A 22,304-nucleotide genomic window follows, 5' to 3' on the forward strand; every position below is an offset into this window, starting at 1 on the left:
TAGTTTGAGTCGATATGGATGAAACAACCGCCGCCTCAAACAAATGTTGGTATCTCCTTGTAGAGAATGTTAATCATGTCTGACGAGAGCACATCCAGAAGACCTATAATCGCAAGCATGGCTTTGATGCCATTTGAAAGTACCTGATCCATGCATGCTAGACAATTGAAGTGTCTACGTAACATCTGCAGATATGATCCTTTCTACATATCTTCGTGCCCATTCTCAACAGGGCCTTAAAGACTACAGGGAAGAAATAACATAATGAAAAGATTAGAAAAATTCTTTCTAAGTCCTTGAATCTAGAGGAGTTATTAACCTGTCTCAAACTTTTTCCTACCAAAATAAAACTTAATAACAAAAGAGATTTATCACAGTATAGCTGTCGGTAAAATATTGATCAGAATCGGCATTTTACTCTAAAATAAAATACAAATAAATTCATGGTTGATATTTATAAAGTAATAAATAAAATATTAATCTTATCTACTATTTATATATATAAATATATACGTTAAATTTATTAGCGATTTATAAAAAAATTAAAAACTAATTAAATCAGCATCTTATATATATGACAGACACTAAACATAATAGTGTTTTCTCTTCTTAAATATAATACTAATAAATTTAGCTTTACTGCTATAGTAAAACATATCCCTTTTTATATTAAGTTTTATCGATAGCCTATTTAATCAAAAAAAGGTTTAAAAGAGGGCTAGTTTGGTCAAAAACTCAATGTAGAGTGCAACTTTGCAAAGTGCTTCCGTAATCCAATCAGAATCCACGTCTTTTATGGCCGGAGAAAGAGACAAAATCATACAAAAATAGGCAACAAGCCTAAACTTCTTTGAAGTTCTGAGAGGAGGGAGACATCACCTTAGGCCTATTATATACTATATATGTGATGTTCCCAATATGGCTTATACAACACTAAATGCTGATTGCAAAGTTGATGAAAAATGGGAAGCGATAGTTTGTGAAGCGAACTGCTGGATCTGTTTCTTGGCATCTGCAAGAAATAAGACAACTGATTTATTAGATATCATTTGTCCTCCTAGATTTAATCATGCAATTATAGTCAATAACGAGATTAAAAATGACAATGTGGCATCGCTTAGTAGTTAAATAGAGCACATAGACTAGCTCAGAAGGTACTGGGAGAGAAATTTAAAGAATGAGGCGATATGCTGAAGAAAAGAAGGAAAAAACTTGTGTTCTTTTGACAAATTATATAACAAGAGGCTTCAGATACACCGGTGAAAGCTTAGGAAAGAGAATATCACAGTTCTACTAGTTAGTTACCCAGAACATATGGAACGATTATCCTATTACTTCATATGTTAGAATGAGATATTTCGGCATTGCCAGAACGTATGGAATTATTCCAGTATTATTCTATCCTACATCTAATATAGATATTTTACGTCAAATTATCCTGATGAAGAAAATCATGTTGCTTTGGTTTAAAAATAAATTCCTTTAGCCTGTCCTACTTTGAGAATTCACATCTAGTTAAAAAAAGAGGTTGATGTTATAAAATAGAATAAATGAACTCCAATAATCAAATAGAAGTAATATGCAACAAAGTTTAGGCAAAGTTTGGAGGAAAATAAAGAGAAAAAAATTCATACCTTTGCGACATTTAGTAAAGCCAACTATATTTGCGATGCTGAGGCTCAAGCAAACTCCCACTACGAGTACATAATCAGCTTGAAATCTTATGAGTGAAAATATTCCCAAAAATATCCAAGCGACAGCCTGAATCAAGGGTGGAATACTTCCTCATAAATATATTTGCAACAACGTAGACATGGTTATAATTACGGCAATTATTATATATGTATCAACTATCAATAGTCTATAGAACTCATGGTCATAAAATAATAATCACAAGTTGAAAATAAAAAAGATTGCATATCCGGATATTGGGATATAAAGCATTGTTGTACTTGTAATTGTTAACTTGTTGTTGAAGGGGAAGAGAATTCCTATAGTTCAAAGGTAGTGCATCAAATATAAGGATTGGATGAGAAAATAAAGACAACGAAAATGCCAAAACGTCTAAAGTAAGAAAAAGGACTTGAGAAAGGAGAAAATGACATATTGAGTTGACATCATTGAACTTTTCCCAACACTATGGCTTGGCTAGAGCATAAATCAAAGGTGAGGTGCGCCAGAGAATGACATAAATTCTCAGTCAATACTTCCAAATGCTTAATTCCCAAGTTAATTATATTAAAAATCATGATACACATAACCAACTTGACATATAATGGGACATCATCATCTTCAATTGGCATGCTTTACTGTAATACTTTTTCCCTTTACCTAATCTGGATTTATCTTAAGATGCTTAGGCAAATTAAATGAATGTTTAAATAGCTAACTGGTTTCCAAATTCTATGTCAGCTAGGAAACAAATCGAGAAATGATTTCTTGCACCGTCATCCTTCTACTGATTTCAGAAATATCTTAAGCTGGTTTCTTGGCCCCTATAGAATAACAAAAGGAACAAGATATTGAACCATAATTTCTAGCATACCTCTCCAGTACATCATAATGCAAATAACTAATAAAAAGGTGGTACAGGGAGAGCACAAGATTATATTAACATGCAATTAACTAGAAAGCCAAGCAATACAGTAGCTCAACTTACTGTTAAGTAAAGAGTCCACCAGAACAGCCATGAATCCTTTTTGTTCATCCGAGCAAGAGACTGCACAAGGAAAAAGATAAAGTAAATCACTAAACCAGAAAAGATCCTTAAATATGAAGCTATCCTCTAAATTCAAAAATATAAACCTATATATGACAATGAACCAATTAAAACTGCATAAACACGGAAATGCTACAGACCTCCTGGTCCAAACATTCAAACTTCCACACGCTCTCTCCTTGTTCATTAATCTCATTCCACCACCTCAATCCAACTAATATCCGCCCACTAACATTTTTGACGACCCAGAAATCAAGAGCAGCGAGTATAACGGTAACCACAAAGATGATCACAAAACTATTCACAAAGAGAGCGGACAGCACGTAGAACGCCAAAGCTGCAGCCTATAAATACGATAATAACACAATTAACTCAGCACAAGAGAAAACCACAACGGTGATTACAGCCGGATAGATACCTTGAATAGCACGTGGAAGAAGCACGTCTTAGGGTTAGCATAGTTCTCCCCATTATCCTACAGATAAAAAAGAAGCATCATACAAGAGAAATCAACGGTTAGAGCTTGCTTGGATCTGAATAGGAGAAGAGTAGTCAGCAAAATCGATGCCAGTAATTAGAAGTAAAAGAAATGAATCAAAGAACCGAGACGGATCAAGGAACCGGAGAAAAGAAATAGATCCGAAACAATAATCAAACCCCAGCTCAATAACACACGGAAACCCTAACTCTAAATGGGAGATGCAAGGATCGAGATCCACAGATCTGAGGAGGCTAAGGATTCGATCACGCAAGAGGAAGAGTAATACCGACCTGGCTTCGATCCATCTCGAGGGCAAATCTCAAGGAGAAGGCTTCGAAATCCTTCCTCCGCTGAAGGCTCAGAGAGGGGAGGAGAGCTCGGATCGGTTCCTCTCGAGAGAAGAGAGAAGAGAGAAGAGAGAAGAAAGAAGACAAAGGGAGGGAATCGAAGAAAATTACAAGAAAACCAAAAGAAAAAATAGACGGGACCCAGCAAGGGTGTAGCCGAACCGAATTCTAGAATCAAATTGAAATAATTTCAATTCTAGCAGCCAATTTCGAGCTCGTGCCTAATTGAATCGACCAATAATTTTGAACAAATTTAAGCCTAAATGGAGGATGATCAAACTTGAAACACGGTTGAAATAAGGGTTCATCCACTAGTGAAGGTATAAGACTAATACAATTAATACGCTTAACCCCCCCCCCCCCCCCCCCCCCCACCCAAAAAAAAGAGCTCATTAGTTATATGTATTATATATATTATAAAATATAAAATTATTATTTTTGAGTTTTATTAATATTTAGTTGTTATACTAGTTTAGTGTTCAATTAAGGTTAATTGCGTTAACACCTCCATGAACTATACCCGATTTTTATGAAGACCCGTAAACTTTTTTAGGTTACTATGTCACCCGTAAACTTTGAGGTAGTAAAACGGATAAACGAAAACCAAATATACCCATAATTAATATATCATAAAAATTAATTTTTATTAAAATATTTTAATTTTAATTTAATTAATGGGTTATGTAAATATTAGGAGGGTATTTAGATCATTTAGAATTAATTACATCTGATATAACCGCCACGCTGACTCGTCCAATTTTTTTACGGTACACTAACAAAAGTGTGATATTGAAATTTTTACAGTATTTAGGGGTGGCATTGTAACCTAAAAATATTTAGGCGTCTTAATAAAAATCGAATATAGTTCAAAAGGTGTTGACATAATTTACCCTTCAATTAAAGTAGTTTTAGAAAATTCTTATTGTCAAACACTAGCTTACTATTAAAATTTGAATAATTTAGATATATAAAAAAACTTTTTTATTTTTTGCAGTTTGGCCCATTTTGTTACTTTTAGTGTAATTTAATTTATTTCATTTGGAAATGAATTCAGTCTTAGATAAAGATAGAATCGAAATGAATTAAAGTAAGGTACACAAATTCATTTTATAATGTTCTATTTTCTATTTTATCCTTAGCTATCAATAACAATGTAATTAAACAAAGAATAGTTTTGTAATTTAGAAAAATTAATTGAGTGAGAAATGTTCCACCCTTATAATCTCATTGCATTAGGAATTGTACTTAGTAAAAATCCAATATAAATCTACTTAAATCAATCCAAGGATGGAGTCCAAAATTGATCGCTTGGTACTACACTTTGAAACTTTTAAATTGTGAAAATAGAACTAGATCAATTTTAGGTATTAATATTTACATGTGTAATGTGTACTCCTCAAAACATATATATACTTTGCATAGATACCAGTTATTTTTCATTAAATATAAGTTGATAAAGAGAAATGTATAAAAACTAAAATAAAGACATTTTTATCTTTTATATCTATATTGTTGAATTTTAACAGTTAATTAACTCTGAGCCCCTTTATTTTCAAGTAGGAATATGAATATTGCATCTATCTGGTACTTGTATCAGTTGACTCTGATGATTGTATCAGATGATATATAATTTAGTTTATGTTTTATTAGATAGTGTTGCACGATCACCAAACTTCTACATACACCATCACCAAATATAACCAATCCCTGCAGCAAGTTTAAAACATCTAACCAAATAAAATTGTCAACAAGATAGTAATAGGTATCACCATTTGATCACAACAAGTTCCCGGATCATATTTGTCTTAAGCTGTAAAGACTATTTGTAAAGCCTGCAAGTGAACTACTAGCAGCCCTCTCACAAAGACAGTAAATTTGAGTCCACAATGACTCCCAGTAGTTTCTTGGCTCCAAGAATTCCTGACACCAGAATCTAAGCCTGCAGAAAAATGTAATAGTCCACTATTACTGTGCCAGAATGAATTTATATGAGAAATTGCAGAAGATTCTCATGCATTCATCAATCAAACCTTGTTAGCAATATTGTTTGAGAGCCACTCCAACCCCTCATATAAACCTTCTCCAGATGTAGCACATGTGCTCTGGATGTACCTGAAGCAGTCAAGCAGTAAGATTCATATCATTAAAAAGTTGGGACTTGGTTATACTTGAACATCAAACCAGACATGTATCATTATCGGAGCATCCATATAATATAGAAGACGTAGAGATATGTACCAATGGCGCTGGCGGAGGGAATGCAGGCCGAGCTTATCAGTGATCTCCGCAGCATTCATGGCATTGGGAAGATCTTGCTTGTTTGCAAAGACGAGTAGCACTGCATCTCTCAGTTCATCCTGCAGAGCAATAAGGTCAATATCACAGCGTAAAAAGCAATTAAAAAAAAATCACAAGGCATATAACTTCTGATGCATGTTATTATCAACCAACTCAATACAAAACCCAACTAAAAGTAAAATCTGAAGTAGCAGAACGAGGATCACCACAATTACATGTGATTACTTAGAACTTTGTGCATGTCTTAAACTTCTCCTGAATACATGCTTCAAGTGCTTCAGAGGTATAACATAGATATACGAGTAGTTTGCTTAAAACATTTGAACTCTCTCAAATATAGCAGAGCAAACTATCATTTGATATGAATCTCTTTATAAAGGAAAAGGGAGGGAGAAATACACCAGATCATATTGTGATATGAATCTCTTTATAACAGTCAAAGAAAAATATTTTCCTACTATTGTAGAATGTGTACGATGGAAAGTAGAGAAAGGAACAGATACAAATCTTAGAATAATCCCAGAAGAGAAGAAACACCACATTTGAGAAGGATTTCATAAATAGGTATCGTCACATCCTGAGGGAAATGCAAACATAGCACAAGCTTGAACAGAGTAACTGACATGCGACTGGATTTTGACTGTTACCAAAGAACAGTATAGTACAGAATTGCACATCAACCTAAGAACCTTAGATCACACCTTCAAAGGCAATCAGGCGAATAAGAGAAATGCAACGTAAAAAACCAACTGTGTATGAAAAGGCAAGCAGGAAGATAATCAACTCTTCATCAGATTTTAGTATTTTTACCTCGTTAAGCATCCTGTGCAGTTCATCTCTTGCTTCGACAACTCGGTCTCGATCATTACTATCAACTACAAAAATCAGACCTTGAGTATTCTGGAAGTAGTGTCTCCACAAAGGTCGGATCTGATTAACCCAATGTGAAATGTATCATTCATATGAGCGACAAGAAGGTCAACATTCTCATGATTTAGCGAATATAAAAAAGAAAATAAGAAACTACAAGAAAATGTATGCAATTCAGATTTCAGAGCTTTGAGGGCAGACCAACCATATCACCCATGTTAAGGATCACACTAATGGTAGAATCCATCAGATAACTATTCACTTCTAAGGAAAAATAGTTAATATACATTTCTAAGGGACTCAATCTTATATTTTCATTGTCTGATGTGAAAGCGGTGAACCATATGTCAACTCAGTCACTAGCTTGACAATTTAATGTCAGTAAAATTAATAGCTTATGACGGATTGTGGATAAACTATTTGCAGTGTTTTTAATTGTTCTCATATTCGTGGTGGTCCGGTGGATAATCAGCAAGATGAAGCATACCAAATGCTATATTTAATTTTGCAGAAACAAAATTCTTGTTCTTGTAGATCATATGTGAATATTTGAAATCCCCACTAATAATACAAACCTTGGTTAGTGAAGAAAAGTATTGAGATACCAAGAATAAGAACAACAAAATATATTGTCAATTTAGTTTAAAATGAGCAACATAAACCACCAAAACATGTAACAACAGTTACATACCTTGTCTTGACCACCAACATCCCATACAGTGAAGCTAATGTTTTTATATTCAACTGTTTCCACATTAAATCCTGCCAACATATCAGATATTAACCATTAATGGATGCAAACAGAGGGAAGTAGAGGACAAAACATATGAATGCATTTTTGAGGATATCAAATAAAAAATGAAATATATGAGCAAATAAATAGGATATATTGGAAAAATAATTCAAATACAATGGTGAAAGACTTTCATTGCATAACTTTGTTAATATCAATTAATCTATAGAATTATCTAAATTATCATAACATTGGAAATGTTGACTCAATTAGGTCTATGCTGGGTCTGCAACCTTCTGGGAAATGGTTGGTGTTACCTTGCATCTCCAATGGTGGCTTGGTCACCAAGTTCAAGGCAATTGTGGCATCCACTCTTTGACTTGTTGGAAACAAAGATGCCAATTTGCATTTAACAGAACCAAGGACAGCCTGCGACGCCTGGCTTTCAAGGCTGTAGCAATGGCCAAGGAATTTTACAATGCTTCATCATAAAGCCCATATAGAGAATTGGGACCCCCATCCACTACGGTGGAACAAAATCAACACCGATGGATCTCTGGATCCTTTGGTCCAGAAAGGTGGCTGAGGTTTGTCATTTAGGATTCTGATAGCTCGGTTATTCGTGCAGGAGCAGTGGGGACCAGTGGTGGAACTGCAGAAATCCAGGGAGTGAAGGAGGCTCCAAGAATAGCTACCCAGAAGCAAATTGATAGGATTATTCTGGTGTTGGACTCATCAGAAGTGAATTTGCTCAAGGGGACGCTGACCACTAACCTTAAGCATAGGGATACTGTACAGGAGTACATCCCCTATCTGCATAATTTTATAATGTTGTTGTGCAGCATACATATAGGCAAGCCAATCTTGCCATTGACTGGGCAGCTCATAGTGGGAATATTTTGGATTGTTGGCACTGGGAAAGAGGTGCTGGGGATATGCCCCAAGATCTCGTTGACTTTGTAAATTTTGATATGTCCGGTGCTGGCTTGATCAGACTACTGTAACCAGTTTTTTACTGCACTTTCCATCACACACACACACACACTCTAACAGAGACTTAGTGATTGATTACGAAACTGAAAGTTAATGGCAGTAAGGGTTCATTTGGAAGAGCAAGCTAGCAAGTTTGTGCTGAAAAATCATAGGATAAAATAAAAGGAAGTAAAAGCTTGCTAGCAGATGCGATACATACCAATGGTTGGAATTGTAGTCACAATCTCTCCCAGTTTCAACTTGTACAGAATGGTGGTCTTACCAGCAGCATCGAGACCCACCATTAGAATCCGCATCTCCTTCTTGGCGAACAGCCGACTGAAGAGCTTGGTGAAAGTTAGCCCCATCTTTGCTCCTGTCAGCCAGAGACAGTTAAAAACTCAAACAAATTTCCACCTTCAAAGATGTAGCCTTTCCTATGACCTCTTTAAATGGTTAACAAATAAACTATTAACAATGCAAATTTTTCTATGAAGACTGCACACATGATACGGCAACAAAACCAAATTACTTGCAAATTGGATATTGACACAAAGGTCAACGCATTTAACAAAGAAAAGTCCATATTCAAAAGGAAATGGTGCTCGACACAAGTTTTATCTACATGAGACCTCAAATCATGATCAGAATAGGCTCTGTTGCGTATCAATAAACTACAAACAAGAGATCATCTCAAATACCAAAGATCCAATCCAAATAATACTAATAAATAAAAACATTTCTCCATCCAACAGACATAATATAACAACAAATCCTTCAAAATCGACGATATAAAACGAGATCCAAACAATCCAAGAGGAACAAATCAATGAATTACTCAGCAAATCGAACCCTACCAGCCAAATCAGTAATCGCCGGATCTGGTCGTCAGAGCACGATCTAGGATTTCGGAATCCCAAAAAATAATATATATGTAAAAGAGAGGAAAGAAAAAGAGGGCGTCGGGTCACTATCTCTATGGAAAAAATAGAGACTTTTGCGAGACTATCTCAAAGTTGAGAATAGACTTAATGGGTGGGGGTAGGATAATCTCCATGGCTGGTAGGACTGTGTTCATAAACTCTGCTATCAATGCCATTCCTATTTCTTCTTTGAGTAATGTTAGTAATTCCGATAAATGTTATAGAAGACATCACTAAAATTCTCGTGATTTCTTTATGGAAAAGTTCGAGCATGCTTAAAGGTCAACACTGAGTGAATTGGAAAGAAGGTAAAGATAGAGCGGGCTTAAATATCAGGGATCTTAGAGTTGCTCAGGTGGCTTTTATGGCTCTAAAGATTGGGCAAATGCTTAATAACAATAATACTCAGCAATGCTCTAAAGAAAGCATTGCTGAGTATTTTACAAGCATTTATGTTAGTCTGCTGCACAGCTTAAAGAAAGGTTTTCGTGTTACATTGGTAATGGGTGCTCTACTTGTATCCATTCATGACCCAAGGATTCTTGGTATGCCTGTTGCTTGGAAACCTACTTACTTGAATATGAGCATTAAATTTGGGACCATTAAATTCGGGGACCAAGAAGGTGGCTAGATTGATGCGTCTAAGTAATTGGAATGCTAACAGAGTCGGTCAATCTTTGGTTTGGGCCTATTTTGGGGAAGCAAATCTTTGATCCGCAACTTCCAAGAATCCCCACAAGAGATGATTCGATTTGGATGCATAATCCTAAGGGGCTTCAGAAGGATAAGCTTTCTATTCCAAAAATCTATGGTAGATTTTTCTAATGCTGACAAAAAAATGGAAATTTGTGTGGAATTTGAATATTGCCTTGAGGATTAGGAAACTAATGAAGAAAAGATTGCCAAAGATAGGCATTTTAAATATAGTATCTATGTAATATATATAATAGGGATGGGGAATCTGCGGAGCATGTTTTTCTTGTGACGTGGCTCATCAACATTTCTACGATTGTTTTGGGTATCCATTTTTCTTTTAATGGGGGCTGGTTTTTAGGGATTGGATTAATGAAATGGATTAGCATACTAACTCTTTTTCTCTTGCTATAATTGCAAATTCTCTTTAGCAAATTTGAAAAACTCGTATATTTTTAAGGATGCCAAACCTTCCGTTTATCAATTATGGAGAAATATGTTTATACTGACCGTCGATTATTTCCAAGAATCTGCTAAAGTAAAACCTATCAAAAACTTGAATAAAAACTTCACAATTTCTAGGTGGCACCCCCAAACCCTAGTGTTATCAAGATAAATGTTGATGGTGCTTTTGATCCTACAACTAAATAGAGAGGTGGGGGTGGATTTTCAAAGACTCTAATGCATGTGTTTTGTTGGCAGAAGGAGAACCATGCAATTGAGTAGAAGTTATCTTATCTCAAGTTTGGACTTTTCTGATAAGCCTTGTTTAAAGGGGAGATTGAATTTTCAAAATTGATTCTCAAGTCCTAATTCAGCTACTATATCAACAATCAAATCCGTGGAAACTCAAAGGGATTTTGGATGCTTGCAGATACCTGATGCGCCCCTTTTCCTCTCTTCCTCTCTCCCTTTTCTTTCTTATTCTCTTTGTTTCTTTGTTTCTTTTTTTCTTTATTCTGTCTTCTCCTCCCAGTAGTTTTTTCTCCCCTTCCTTCTTCTCGCCATGTCAGAGCGCTATCAGAACTGCCGATCCCCTAGGTTGAAGTATCAGAGCATGTGCACATTAAATGAGCATGACGAGTACGTGGTATATTCATATTTACTTATTGTTACATCTTTCATCACACTACTTTTATACTATAGCAATGAATACTTGTTGAGCTTTATGCTCATTACTGTTTAGTAAAATTATTTTTAAATTAGTAGATGACCCTCGGGCTCATGGAAGATCTAGCGAAGACCCGCTTTTAGTCTTCTAATTCTTATTTTTATTCTATTCATGCAAAATTAAACTAGATGGCTTATAGCTCATGCGTAGACTTTGACTTATATTTTATGGATATGTATTTTTGACTTATTGTAGCCTGGTGTTATGGACTTCTCTGTCTGTTTTATTTATAAAAATATAAGCTTTTCACTTATATATTGTGTTATTGGATCGCTTATGTTTATAGATGTAAGATTTAGAAAGGTGCGAGGAAATTTGGAGAGGGTATGCGTTCAAAAAGCCCCCGAAATTGTTTTGCCACGTAGTCTTTAGCATCTTAAGATGGTACCACATAGAGATAAGGATGAGTTTTATTTAAATCCTAAACAAAAGTAGGGTGAACAGGTGGAGGAGGGGTTACTTAGTGGCGAAGCTCACGTCCTTATCACTAATAAAAGAATAAGAATGTTACCCTCTAACGTACCTTTACCTATAAAAGATTGCTCGGTAAATTTCTACTCCCAATCATTATTGAATCACCGTAGAAAAAGGGCTAATAATGTAAAATATAAACCTTCTAATTTGCAATTTCATGCCTTATTAGCTCCCTAAAATACAAATAAGGCAGAGAGTTAAAATGGAGCTCTAACCCCAACAATCTCTGAATTAGACCCGGACCCAAACTATCGGATTTATTCTCAGGATCCATACCCGATTAGGGTTTGATTAATTTTGGTGTCGCCTCGCAGTAAACCAGCAGACTACATGGCAGGCTTCACCTTCGTCTTTCGTTTTTTATTTCATGACTTATATGACCTTAGTTTTTATTAGATTTTTACTGAAACACCACCGCTTTAGCAGGAATACATCCTACACTTTCCCGCTGCTTCCGGAAGCTCTTAATAAGTAAATTTCAAATTTGGCGGTCGGCGTGGCATGTTCGATATTAAAGCGAACATTGTATGGGTATTTTCGGTACACAAAAAGCATTGAAAGAGAACTACAAAAGGATCCCCAAAGTCTCCCCCAATTCCGAATCCGTCTCGTCCTCCATCTTTCCTTTCTCGCGTTGCATTTTTCCTACTAGGGTTAGGGTTTTGTAAGCGATCCGCTGCAATCGAAGCCATCATAAACCCTCGTGGGGGAGTCATCTAAGGGGATTAAATCTCTTCGTATACTCTCGTAGGTCCTTGGATCGTTCGCTGTTGGAGATTTGGGAGGGTCTTCGCCCTTGTTTTGGTGATCTCTCTTTCTTCCTCGTTATTTTCACCAGCTTATCATATTTTTTTTATTCCAAGTAGAGAATAGTTGTGTGTGTTTGCTTCTGATTGTGATTTCTGATGTTGGTATTAGGTTCCCATGCTTGATTTTACGAAGTTTTTAGAATTTTCATTAAGTGTTTAGGGCTTTCATGTGATCCGTGGATGCGAGATCTGGCCACATTTTGAGTAATTTTCTGTTGAAAATTCAATTAATTTTGTTGCTTTTAGGTTAAGTTATTAGAAGGATACTCTTCCGCTTTGACATTTTTGGCATCCTAAAATTGTCAAAATCCTTTCCTTTTTTGAGTTTAATTTTATTTTCTTCAGAGATATAATTGGCTTGGTAAAGGAGAAGCTCCGTGGACGTTAGTGTATTTTGTGAACTTGTGTTATTTTAATGGTATGGTTTTGGGTTGGATATCACTCTTGCAGTGGTTTATACATCCTAATTATGTAGAATTGAAGGGAAAGATTGTTTATGAATTGTAATTTGGGAAAGAACTGAGGTCAAGCTATCAGTCATGACATTAAGTTCTGATGTAGGGCATAAGTGGATAATTAAGCGACATTACAATGAGATGCTTTGACACAAATACGATAGAGGTAGTTTAAGACTTCATTGATGCAATGTCACCTTAGGTGTTGATATTTAGTGGCTGTGTTCTGTACCTTTACTGCATATATGCTGATGACCATCGATAATGCTTTCTAATAGATTCAATCTGAGATGAAATTATGTAGGAAATTAGGAATACTGTGGCCAAGAAGGATGAATACTTGTGGAATGAGAAATACTTGAAGCCAAATGCTGGAAAATCTCTGATCCCAGTTGTTGATCACAATGAAATTTTGTGTCCTTGGGAAATTCTAGGATGCCAAAAATGTATTAAAGAAAGGAGAGAATTAATAGCTTTGTGAAGTTTGAGATTGTGGACTTTATAGCTACACATAATAGTTCATGATAAAAAAAAGTCACTAGAATGTATACAGCTACATTTAAATTTCTCTTATCATCTAAGTACAATTTTTCATCACATGGCCACTCTGTATGACTTAATCTATTATTAGGATGTTGGAAATAGGATATTCATATTAATCATGCTGCACTAGTGTGCGCTGAATCTGGAGAGCTTTGAACAGTTCTTGTCAACATGTCGAGAAGGTATAGTTTTTTTTTTCTCTTTTTGCACGGATGATTATGCATGTTAGTAAGGCCACTGCATAATTTTAAGCTTTTAATGGTATCTGACAGTGATAAGTTTTGGATTGTTTTATTTGGTTTGCTGAGCCTTCTAGATTTTCATGAACAGCATTTCACATCAAAAGGCCACCTCCTAAAGAGACTGGTGTTATGGGTAGTGAAGGGACATCGGAGTTCGTATATGGCCAGGATTTATATTACCCTTCCTCCGCTGACTACTATGGATATTACTGTACAGGTATAGCATTGAATTTCAGTCACCTTGATTTGAGCAAACTCTAGGTTGAAGAGTACTGTTCTGCATTCAGTATGTTACCTAACTTGTTGACAACTTCCCTGAGCAGGAACTGGAGCACCCGATGAATGGGATGACCACAACAACTTTTTTGGATTAGATGGTCAAGATCTCCATTACCCGGTTAGTATTATCTGGCTAACTTGCTATTTCCCACTAATTATATTCTAATATTGGTTGTTTTTACAGGGTCTACAGGCTGAGGGCTCACCATACATGTATTATACACCTAACTATGGATATGCACAGTCTTCTTACAACCCTTACAATCCTTACATCCCAGGGTCTGTCATAGGACATGATGGCTCATCCCTTGGGACTCATGAATATTTTACTGACCCAACATACCACCAACCCATTTCTTCACCTTATTATGTCCCAGTTGTTCTTCCATCTGGTGCAGACATTGTTCAGCAGAACATTCCAGAACCTCTATTATATGCCAGTTTTCCTTCTTTTTCTAGTAAAACTGATGAAGGTGTGAAAGCATCTGCAACTTTACCTTTAACTTCTCAGAGAGCTGCTTATCCATCATTAGAACCATCACGTTCTTCTTCCCAGCAGTTTCAAGCCCCTGGTAAGCTATCGAAAGGATCCCTACTAAATTTTCCAGCAAAGAAGCAATCTTCGCATGGAGCCATGCCACCATACAATGTTTCTCATGTAACTCAGGTAGAATGTTTTGCTGAGATATTTCTATGAGATATTTTTCCTGTAAAGAAATTATTTTGAATCATTATATGCTATATGGCTGAGTAAGCTGCTACTTTTTTTTTTGCTTTTTCTTTTCTTGAGTAGTTATTTCCAACTCAATTAGAGATATTGTTAGTCACATTCTTGAGTAGTTCTTTCCAACTCATTTAGTTAGCTGAGCATTTTACTGAAGCCACCCTATTTCTTTCTTTATTCTCATCCTTTTCAACTCCAAGGCTTTTGATGCCATAAGTATCTTTATTTTTTGCTTTTATAATGCCTTTCTTTGTCAGAATATGTCTGCTCATGATAATAATTCTTGGTCTCAGGCTAGCAATTTTACTGGTTCAGCTAATGTGACAGAACAATTTTTACATGGGAGGATTCCTTCTGGTGAGCATCCATCAAAAGCTAACATGCAAGTCAACAGTAACCTTACACACTTTGGGCCTGATCTTCATAAGTGGGTCTCAGTTGATAAGTTCAGGCTGAGGACACAGTCTAGTGACTTCTCGAGTAACAGTAGTGGAAGATCACATGGTTTAAATGAGCATAATCGTGGAGCTAGAACAAACAGGGCGAGTGGACAATGGACTTCAACAATCACTGTTAGAGCTTATACATCAAAAGTGGGCATCAGTAATCCTGAGAGAAACATTATTATTAGTGTTGATCAATATAACAAAGATGACTTCCCTGTTGAGTATCCATCTGCCAAGTTCTTCATCATCAAATCTTATAGTGAGGATGATGTTCATAAGAGCATAAAGTACAATATTTGGTCAAGTACCCCCAATGGAAACAAGAAACTTAATGCTGCATATGAAGACGCTCAAAGGTTATCTGTAGGGGAGCCTCTAAAGTGTCCTGTCTTTTTGTTCTTTTCTGTAAGTGGCTATTCTTTCTGATTTATTTAATGTTCAGTTTTGCTTTTCCTTCTTAAAAGCTGTGTTTTTGTCCGTTAATGTGAAAATCTCCATTATGCAGGTTAATGGTAGCGGTCAATTCTGTGGTGTTGCTGAGATGATAGGCCCTGTAGATTTCCAGAAAGACATGGATTTTTGGCAGCAAGATAAGTGGACCGGTAGTTTCCCTGTCAAATGGCACATTATCAAGGATGTGTCAAACGCCAGCTTTCGGCAGATTGTACTAGAGAACAATGAAAATAAGCCTGTAACACACAGCAGGGATACACAAGAGGTGAATAAGATAATCTATTTTTCTGCGTGTTGCAAGTTTTATGCTATATTATGCCGGTAATGTGCATGCACATGATTTGTAGACTTGATTCTCTTCAATTTACGAAATATCACAGTTATTATTTACAATGTCTTAATTATAATACTCTTGTAGTACCTCATTGTCTGTTTTTACCAAGGGTGGAAAATTTGTGGCCCAAATTCATTAACCTATTTAAAGATATTAAGTCAATGAAAGACAATGTATTGCTTTCAATATGGCTGACTACGATAGAAAAATTAGAGATACAAGGTAACAAGTGGACACCTACTATCTGTACTTCCATTTGCTGAAAAATATGATGCTTGACTATTTTGCATAGCTGTCTTATGGTCCTCAAAGTTGTGTACTAGCTTGATGATAGCGATATCAGCATGTGGATTTTCTACAAGTAATCTCTAGGTTGAGGTACCATATCTCCCAGTGATCACTTGAGGGCATTTATTTGAGTTAGATGTTAGTAATTCTATCACTTTTGATATACTCTAATATTTATTATTTTTAGAATTTCCTAATTCTTGACATAGGGCTACATTAATAGCTGGTCATAGGTATAAGCATTTCATAGTTCATCAACTATGTTAAATTATGTAAAAGTTACATGTAATTATCATTCTAATCTCAGATCTATCTTTTGTGACTTGCCGACTACGTTAATTGAATGTTGTCATTACCCTAATCAAACACCTGTGTTAAGAAATGCAGTGGATTATGTTGTTGTGATACTAATCATTTTCCTAATTTTACCACCTATATTACTAACTTGGCTTGTTTTTGTACAGATAACCTATATACCAGGCACAAGCATGCTTAAAATCTTCAAGAACAGTCCATTGAAGGAGTCTATACTTGATGACTTTCTGCGGTATGAAGAGCTGGAGAAAAATAATCAGGAAAGAAGGTCCAGGCTTTTTAAAAGTTGTGACTCCCCTCTCCTTATTCCTACTTTTATTCCTCCTTGTGTACATAATGCTACCGCCAACCAGTATGTAAGAGAAGATAATATGCAAGAAGATGTTATTTTGGACCGTCCTCGAAATACAACTGAAGAACATATTGACAATTTCAACCAATCTCAGTCAAATGCAGAACATCTGTACAGTCGCATGTATCAGCCCCTTAGAGAAAATAGAGAGCAACTGAATAGTGCAGCCAAGCCTTACAACCCGGAAGGAAAACAATGTAGTGAGGTCAGTCAATTGCCAAAACTAAGTGTACAGAAAAGAACTCATTCAGCTTATCAGCCATTGAAAGTCAATCAGAAGCAACAAAATGATATAGTTGTTCAGCAGCCAAAAATTGATGGAAATCATCCAACTAATGCTCTTAGTCAAGTTCAAAAGGAAGATGGAATTAAAGTTAAAACTACTACCTGTCGTCCTCTCACCTCAAATGGTAAACCTTTTCAACCTTCTAATGTTTACAAGAAACAGTCATATGACATGATTGATCACCGTAGAAAAGGGGATGGAAAGAATGCAAATGGTACTGGTCTCCAGTATACGAAAGCAGATAATACTGTCAGTATACATCTGAAGAGAGACAGAGAACAACATAATGGTGTTACTGTGTCTAGTGTTTCTGAGATCACACTTCAGGCTGCTCCGAAGGGTAATCAGGTTGTGAAGCCTGATGCTACCAACTTACTTGATAAAATGGGCAGGCCTGATAAAGTAGAAAATCTTGCTGGGAGAATTGGCTCTCTCTTGATCAATTCTACGATAAATAAAGAGACTGATTGCTCGAGTGGCCCTGTTGATGTCGTAACAGTCGGTTCGATGCACATTAGGGTTAAAAAGCCTGGTGAATCACTTCCGAGGGACTATTGACTTTAGGAACACAGGCTGAGAGGTTTCTCTCTTACACAGCTGATTGTCTGAGTACTTTCAGTATGCGTGGTTTGTTATCAGTTCTTGGTCAGTAAAGCAAGTTACCCAACCCATCCATTCTGGCCAATAATTCATTTGTGCCTGTATCCCTAGGAGAAATGACGAATAGCTTTACCGTTTTGATACTTATGTGTTTAATCGAGAAGGGAAAAAAATATGGTTTTCTTTTGTGGGGTTTCGTAGAGCTTTTAGGGATTTGTCTTATTTTATTTTAGAGCAAAAGTGCATTGTGCCGGCTTGCAAAGTTCAAAGTTGTATCTTCTAATCCTTGATATAAAAAATTAGTAGATTCAAGTATTAGAAGTTTGAATCTTTGGTGTATACCATTCTTATTTAGTTTGAGATGATCAGGTTCTCTTTTGTGTTAGTTGCAATCTTGTTCACAGCTATCCTGGCCATTCATATTAGTTATAAGAGGCAGTGGTAGGATTTCTTGGCATCATTTGGTTCTTATATAAGCCATAAGTGCAAATGAAGAATTTATACACATTTTGGTAAGAAAAGAGGGGTGATAATTTCTTCACACCTCTGACTACACTTAAGCATATTTTTGAAAAGAAAGTGATTGGCGTGCTATTTATAAATAAAGAAGAGTTAATTCGCATATAAAAGAGAGTGACACACCAATCAAATACTCCAGTGTAAATTTCATGTTGAGAATGATGTGTGACAGCTTATTGTGTAGTTTGACATACAATTATGCTTGCTAAAACTGAATGGGGCCGTAATGTTAAAGTCTTAATTACCCATATACAACAACTAGAGGAAATTGGTACTACAAAGAGGACCAGCTTTAGATTCTACGTACCTCTGTTTAGTGTTTCTTATTTGCCAATATAATATCGATTAAATTGCCTCTCTCATGAATCTCCATTAATAATGGGTTATACTGCTTTGCAAAGGATTAGTTAAAAGATAAATAATTTGGCAGCCAATGGCAGGCTGCCAAATATATAGGAAAAATTCCTGCACTCACTCAGCTCTACAGACGAACAGCTCCAAGTGAATTCAGTATCTTAAGCCTTTTGCAATTTATTTATATTTAATTTTCTAATTTATAATAATAGACTTTAGTGTATATCGCAAAAGTTACCATTTCTTCCTCTCTTATTTATATATATGGCAAATACATCAGTACCCTTTAAAATTTATAATCTTAATCTAACAGCTATAATAGTCAGTTTTTATATTTGGTATCGATTAAAACCACATTATGAAAAAGAAAAGAGTATATTAGTCAAGAAGATTTGATTACGTGTGTCTGAATCACACGTTGAGATTTTCTCCTTTAGATATGATTATGATAGATATAATTATGCCTTAATTATATGAGATATTATTACATATTAAACAATTTAAATTTGATTCTTTGGAGATAAACTTTAATTTAAATATGATTATCTATCTCTATCAGTTATTAAAATTAATTTAAATCAATAACTAATAAGAGATATATATAAATATACTCTTATTCTGATATATATGCGTTAATCTCAGTTAAGAAAATATATGTTTTTTACTTAATAAATTATTAAGATAATATAATAATATTATTAAAAAAATATTTAAAAAATAATAATTACCTATTGAATCGATAATATCTTCTAAATTATTGCATTCCTATTATATCCTAAAATTTTTAACCGTTAGATCTTTATTAAATCGATCAATAAATAATTACCTCTATGGTATGAAAGAAACCACTTCTTTTATATATATATATATATATATATATATATATATATATATATATATACCTAAGTAGTTAATGTTAAAACTTAGATGGATTGCCAGATTGGTAACTTTTAATGAAATAAAGTTATCACGTCGAACTACTACGTGCACCAGAAGTGACCTACTATTAAATTTAAAACTAAATATTTAGGTACGTTCTTTTGTGATGGCACCTAAATTTGTCAATCAAAAGCTCTCCATTTCACTCTCTTAGCAAAACGCAACTGCAAGCACTAGAAAGAACAAGTGAGAAACGTCCATTAATCAATCCCCTTGCCCTTCTTTTCCCATATAAGAATCAAACACCACATCAAGCCAAACTAAGAGAAGAAGAAGAAGAAGAAGAAGAAACTAAGAGATGGATAGAGGTAATGGAGGAGTTGGAGTTGGGCTTTGGTTTCTTCTTATGGTGGTAATGGTGGAGTACTCTTTAGCATGTGGGAGATGTAGTCCAATATTATTTAATTTTGGCGACTCCAATTCCGACACCGGCGGCTACTCCGCCGGTTTTGGCGTCAATATTCCGTTGCCGGACGGCCGCGTCTTCTTTCACCGGTCCACCGGGCGGCCCTGCGACGGCCGCCTCATCATCGATTTCCTCTGTTTGTACTTCTCTTTTAACACTTCATTTGTTTTTTCTTCTCATCTCGAGATATTTGCATATAAGACTTGGGAAAGGGTGAATTATTGATGAGAAAGGGAGTGAAGAAAATCTTGGAAATTTCTTGTTAAATCAATTTTAGTAAGTAATTATAATTTATCAGTATTTAATAAAAATTAGACGTATTTAATATAAATAAATAATTGTTATAATTAAGGATTATACGTAGACATGATCATCGGGCGAGCCAGGTCAGATTCGAGCCGGGCTAGAATAGTCTAGTCCATTATTGCCCGTCGGACCATGAGAGATCATGCCAGCCGAGCCGACTTGACCCACCAATCACTTAGCCCAATCCATTTTAGCTATTTTTGGAAATCTTTTTTACCGTTGGTGCCTTTTTTAAAAAATATTTATGTTCCTCCATGTTAAAAAAATAATATATTAAAAAAATTTAAATGTGTGCTTAAAAGAGATATAAAAAAGTATAGCACTAAAATTTCCGTTGGGTTTTTACTATAGTAGAATGGCAAGCTACTGTAGCATAATGGGCGGGCCAAATGGGTGGGCCAAACGAGTGGGCTTTCAGGCTGGGCTCGGTGGGCAAAGGGCTGACCCGTGCCGCTCATGGGTAGTTCGGACTCGAGCCAGACCGAGCACGAGTAGGTTGGGCTTTTGATCCGGTCTAATTATACAGCACGAAAAATAGAAACCACTACTCTCCGTCAATTTTACGAAACCAACAAATTCACTTCTTGGTCAAATTTTTCATCTAAACACCACAAAGTAGTAGACTTTTTAAAAGTTATTATTTTATTTCTCATACATTTTATCAACCAAACACAAAATGTAAGATAAGATTTAAGAAAATGAGCTTGGTTTTAGCTCGACTCAACTCAACTCAAGTTCGTGCAATTTAAATCATCTAAATATTCCTTCTCTTTTTCTTGTTATCAATTGAGTATTCTTGAAGTGTCTCGCCTTGCTTATATTGTCTATCATTCATCAGGTGAGAGTTTGAATACCAGTTATTTGAGCCCATATCTGGAGTCACTGCATTCAGATTTCCGCAACGGGGCGAATTTCGCCATTTCCGGTTCGACGACGCTACCGAGAGATCGTCCCTTTGCATTGTACATGCAATTGCAGCAGTTCCTTCATTTCAAATCTCGATCTCTAGATCTTATCAAGCAAGGTGAGCAGCATAGCTCCTACTTAAATCTTCTGCAATCTTGACATGTAGAGCTCCTCATGCCAACGATTCTAATTGATCGATGCTGGTGTGTTACAGGTTCCAAAGGACTGCTCAATGAGGAAGACTTCAAGAATTCACTCTACACCATTGACATGGGGCAGAATGATCTAGCTGGTCTCTTTTCTTCAAACTTGACTTATGATCAAATAGTTATAATAATGCCCCAATTCATTGCTGAAATAAGGAATGCTGTTCAGGTACATCTTCAAACTTGACTTATGATCATAATGTTTTATGTGAGATCACCTCATTCGTTAATTCATTAATCTATCACCTCTCCTTCTCTATGAATTCAAATGTAGACTTTGTATGACAACGGTGGAAGAAACTTTTGGATACACAACACTGGCCCTTTGGGTTGCTTGCCTCAGAAACTCGCCTTGCCAAGGCTAAATGATAGCGATCTCGATGCAAATGGATGTCTCAGAACCTACAACAATGCTGCCAAGAGATTTAATGCTAAATTGAGCAGTCTCTGCAATGAATTGAGTTCAGAACTGAAGAATGCCACAATTGTTTACACCGATATCTTCGCGATTAAGTATGGCATTATAGCTAACTACAACAAATATGGCAAGTATAAGTTGATCTAATATACATGTGTATATAATTACAACTTTGTTTTCTGATATGCTTCTCTGAAACATTTGATCCAGGCTTTGTGAAGCCATTAATGGCGTGCTGTGGCTACGGTGGAGCTCCTTACAACTTCAATCCGAACATAACTTGCTTAGCTCCAGGATACCAAGTGTGCAGTGATGGATCCAAGTACGTAAGCTGGGATGGTGTTCATTACACGGAGGCTGCCAATTCCTTAGTGGCTTCCAAGATACTTACTGCTGAGTACTCCAAGCCCAAGATTAAATTTGATTTCTTCTGCAAAGCCTGA

General features: G+C 35.8%; 4 protein-coding genes across 5 annotated transcripts; 2 read left to right on the forward strand and 2 right to left on the reverse strand.

The window, feature by feature from the left end:
• Positions 1–741: 741 nt before the first annotated feature.
• LOC140761127 (Golgi apparatus membrane protein-like protein ECHIDNA) lies at positions 742–3,646 on the reverse strand. The gene is made up of 6 exons (XM_073098328.1): positions 3,491–3,646; positions 3,138–3,194; positions 2,860–3,063; positions 2,660–2,719; positions 1,635–1,761; positions 742–1,012 (listed from the first exon to the last, which is right to left on the reverse strand). The coding sequence occupies exons 1-6, from the start codon at positions 3,503–3,505 to the stop codon at positions 924–926; spliced, it is 552 nt and encodes a 183-aa protein (XP_072954429.1). The 5' UTR covers positions 3,506–3,646; the 3' UTR covers positions 742–923.
• A 1,598-nt stretch (positions 3,647–5,244) lies between these two features.
• Positions 5,245–9,783, reverse strand: LOC140761680 (ADP-ribosylation factor). Its single transcript, XM_073099110.1, has 7 exons — positions 9,278–9,783; positions 8,641–8,796; positions 7,407–7,477; positions 6,656–6,775; positions 5,786–5,904; positions 5,578–5,659; positions 5,245–5,486 (listed from the first exon to the last, which is right to left on the reverse strand). Exons 2-7 carry the CDS (start codon positions 8,786–8,788, stop codon positions 5,481–5,483), a joined length of 546 nt encoding a protein of 181 aa, XP_072955211.1. The 5' UTR covers positions 8,789–8,796; positions 9,278–9,783; the 3' UTR covers positions 5,245–5,480.
• A 1,103-nt stretch (positions 9,784–10,886) lies between these two features.
• LOC140760982 (YTH domain-containing protein ECT4-like) lies at positions 10,887–18,192 on the forward strand. Of its 2 annotated transcripts, none has more exons than XM_073098120.1 (7): positions 10,887–11,119; positions 13,819–13,947; positions 14,054–14,127; positions 14,194–14,676; positions 15,027–15,584; positions 15,685–15,897; positions 16,719–18,192. In XM_073098120.1, exons 1-7 carry the CDS (start codon positions 11,107–11,109, stop codon positions 17,763–17,765), a joined length of 2,517 nt encoding a protein of 838 aa, XP_072954221.1. In that variant the 5' UTR covers positions 10,887–11,106; the 3' UTR covers positions 17,766–18,192. The 2 variants fall into 2 exon arrangements, with proteins under 2 accessions (XP_072954221.1, XP_072954222.1); XM_073098121.1 differs by lacking the exon at positions 10,887–11,119 and adding an exon at positions 12,264–12,485.
• Positions 18,193–19,917: 1,725 nt separating this feature from the next.
• On the forward strand, positions 19,918–22,304 carry LOC140761265 (GDSL esterase/lipase At1g09390-like). Its single transcript, XM_073098527.1, has 5 exons — positions 19,918–20,161; positions 21,170–21,355; positions 21,452–21,612; positions 21,718–21,988; positions 22,072–22,304. The coding sequence occupies exons 1-5, from the start codon at positions 19,918–19,920 to the stop codon at positions 22,302–22,304; spliced, it is 1,095 nt and encodes a 364-aa protein (XP_072954628.1).

This window comes from Typha angustifolia, chromosome 6 (genome assembly GCF_048772165.1).
Source record: "Typha angustifolia cultivar Huaian chromosome 6, ASM4877216v1, whole genome shotgun sequence".
Lineage (NCBI taxonomy): Eukaryota > Viridiplantae > Streptophyta > Magnoliopsida > Poales > Typhaceae > Typha > Typha angustifolia.

Coding starts and splice junctions, on each gene's coding strand:
- LOC140761127 (XM_073098328.1), bottom strand. Junction 1,762..2,659: donor GGTGGACTCTTTACTTAACA/GTAAGTTGAGCT, acceptor CCCTTGATTCAG/GCTGTCGCTTGGATATTTTT. Junction 1,013..1,634: donor CTTTACTAAATGTCGCAAAG/GTATGAATTTTT, acceptor TATTTCTTGCAG/ATGCCAAGAAACAGATCCAG.
- LOC140761680 (XM_073099110.1), bottom strand. CDS start 8,788: ATGGGGCTAACTTTCACCAAGCTCTTCAGTCGGCTGTTCGCCAAGAAG. Junction 7,478..8,640: donor GACTACAATTCCAACCATTG/GTATGTATCGCA, acceptor ATATGTTGGCAG/GATTTAATGTGGAAACAGTT. Junction 5,905..6,655: donor TGCACAGGATGCTTAACGAG/GTAAAAATACTA, acceptor ATTGCTCTGCAG/GATGAACTGAGAGATGCAGT.
- LOC140760982 (XM_073098120.1), top strand. Junction 14,128..14,193: donor GTCAAGATCTCCATTACCCG/GTTAGTATTATC, acceptor TTGTTTTTACAG/GGTCTACAGGCTGAGGGCTC. Junction 14,677..15,026: donor ATGTTTCTCATGTAACTCAG/GTAGAATGTTTT, acceptor TCTTGGTCTCAG/GCTAGCAATTTTACTGGTTC.
- LOC140761265 (XM_073098527.1), top strand. CDS start 19,918: ATGGATAGAGGTAATGGAGGAGTTGGAGTTGGGCTTTGGTTTCTTCTT. Junction 20,162..21,169: donor CCTCATCATCGATTTCCTCT/GTTTGTACTTCT, acceptor ATCATTCATCAG/GTGAGAGTTTGAATACCAGT. Junction 21,356..21,451: donor TCTAGATCTTATCAAGCAAG/GTGAGCAGCATA, acceptor GGTGTGTTACAG/GTTCCAAAGGACTGCTCAAT.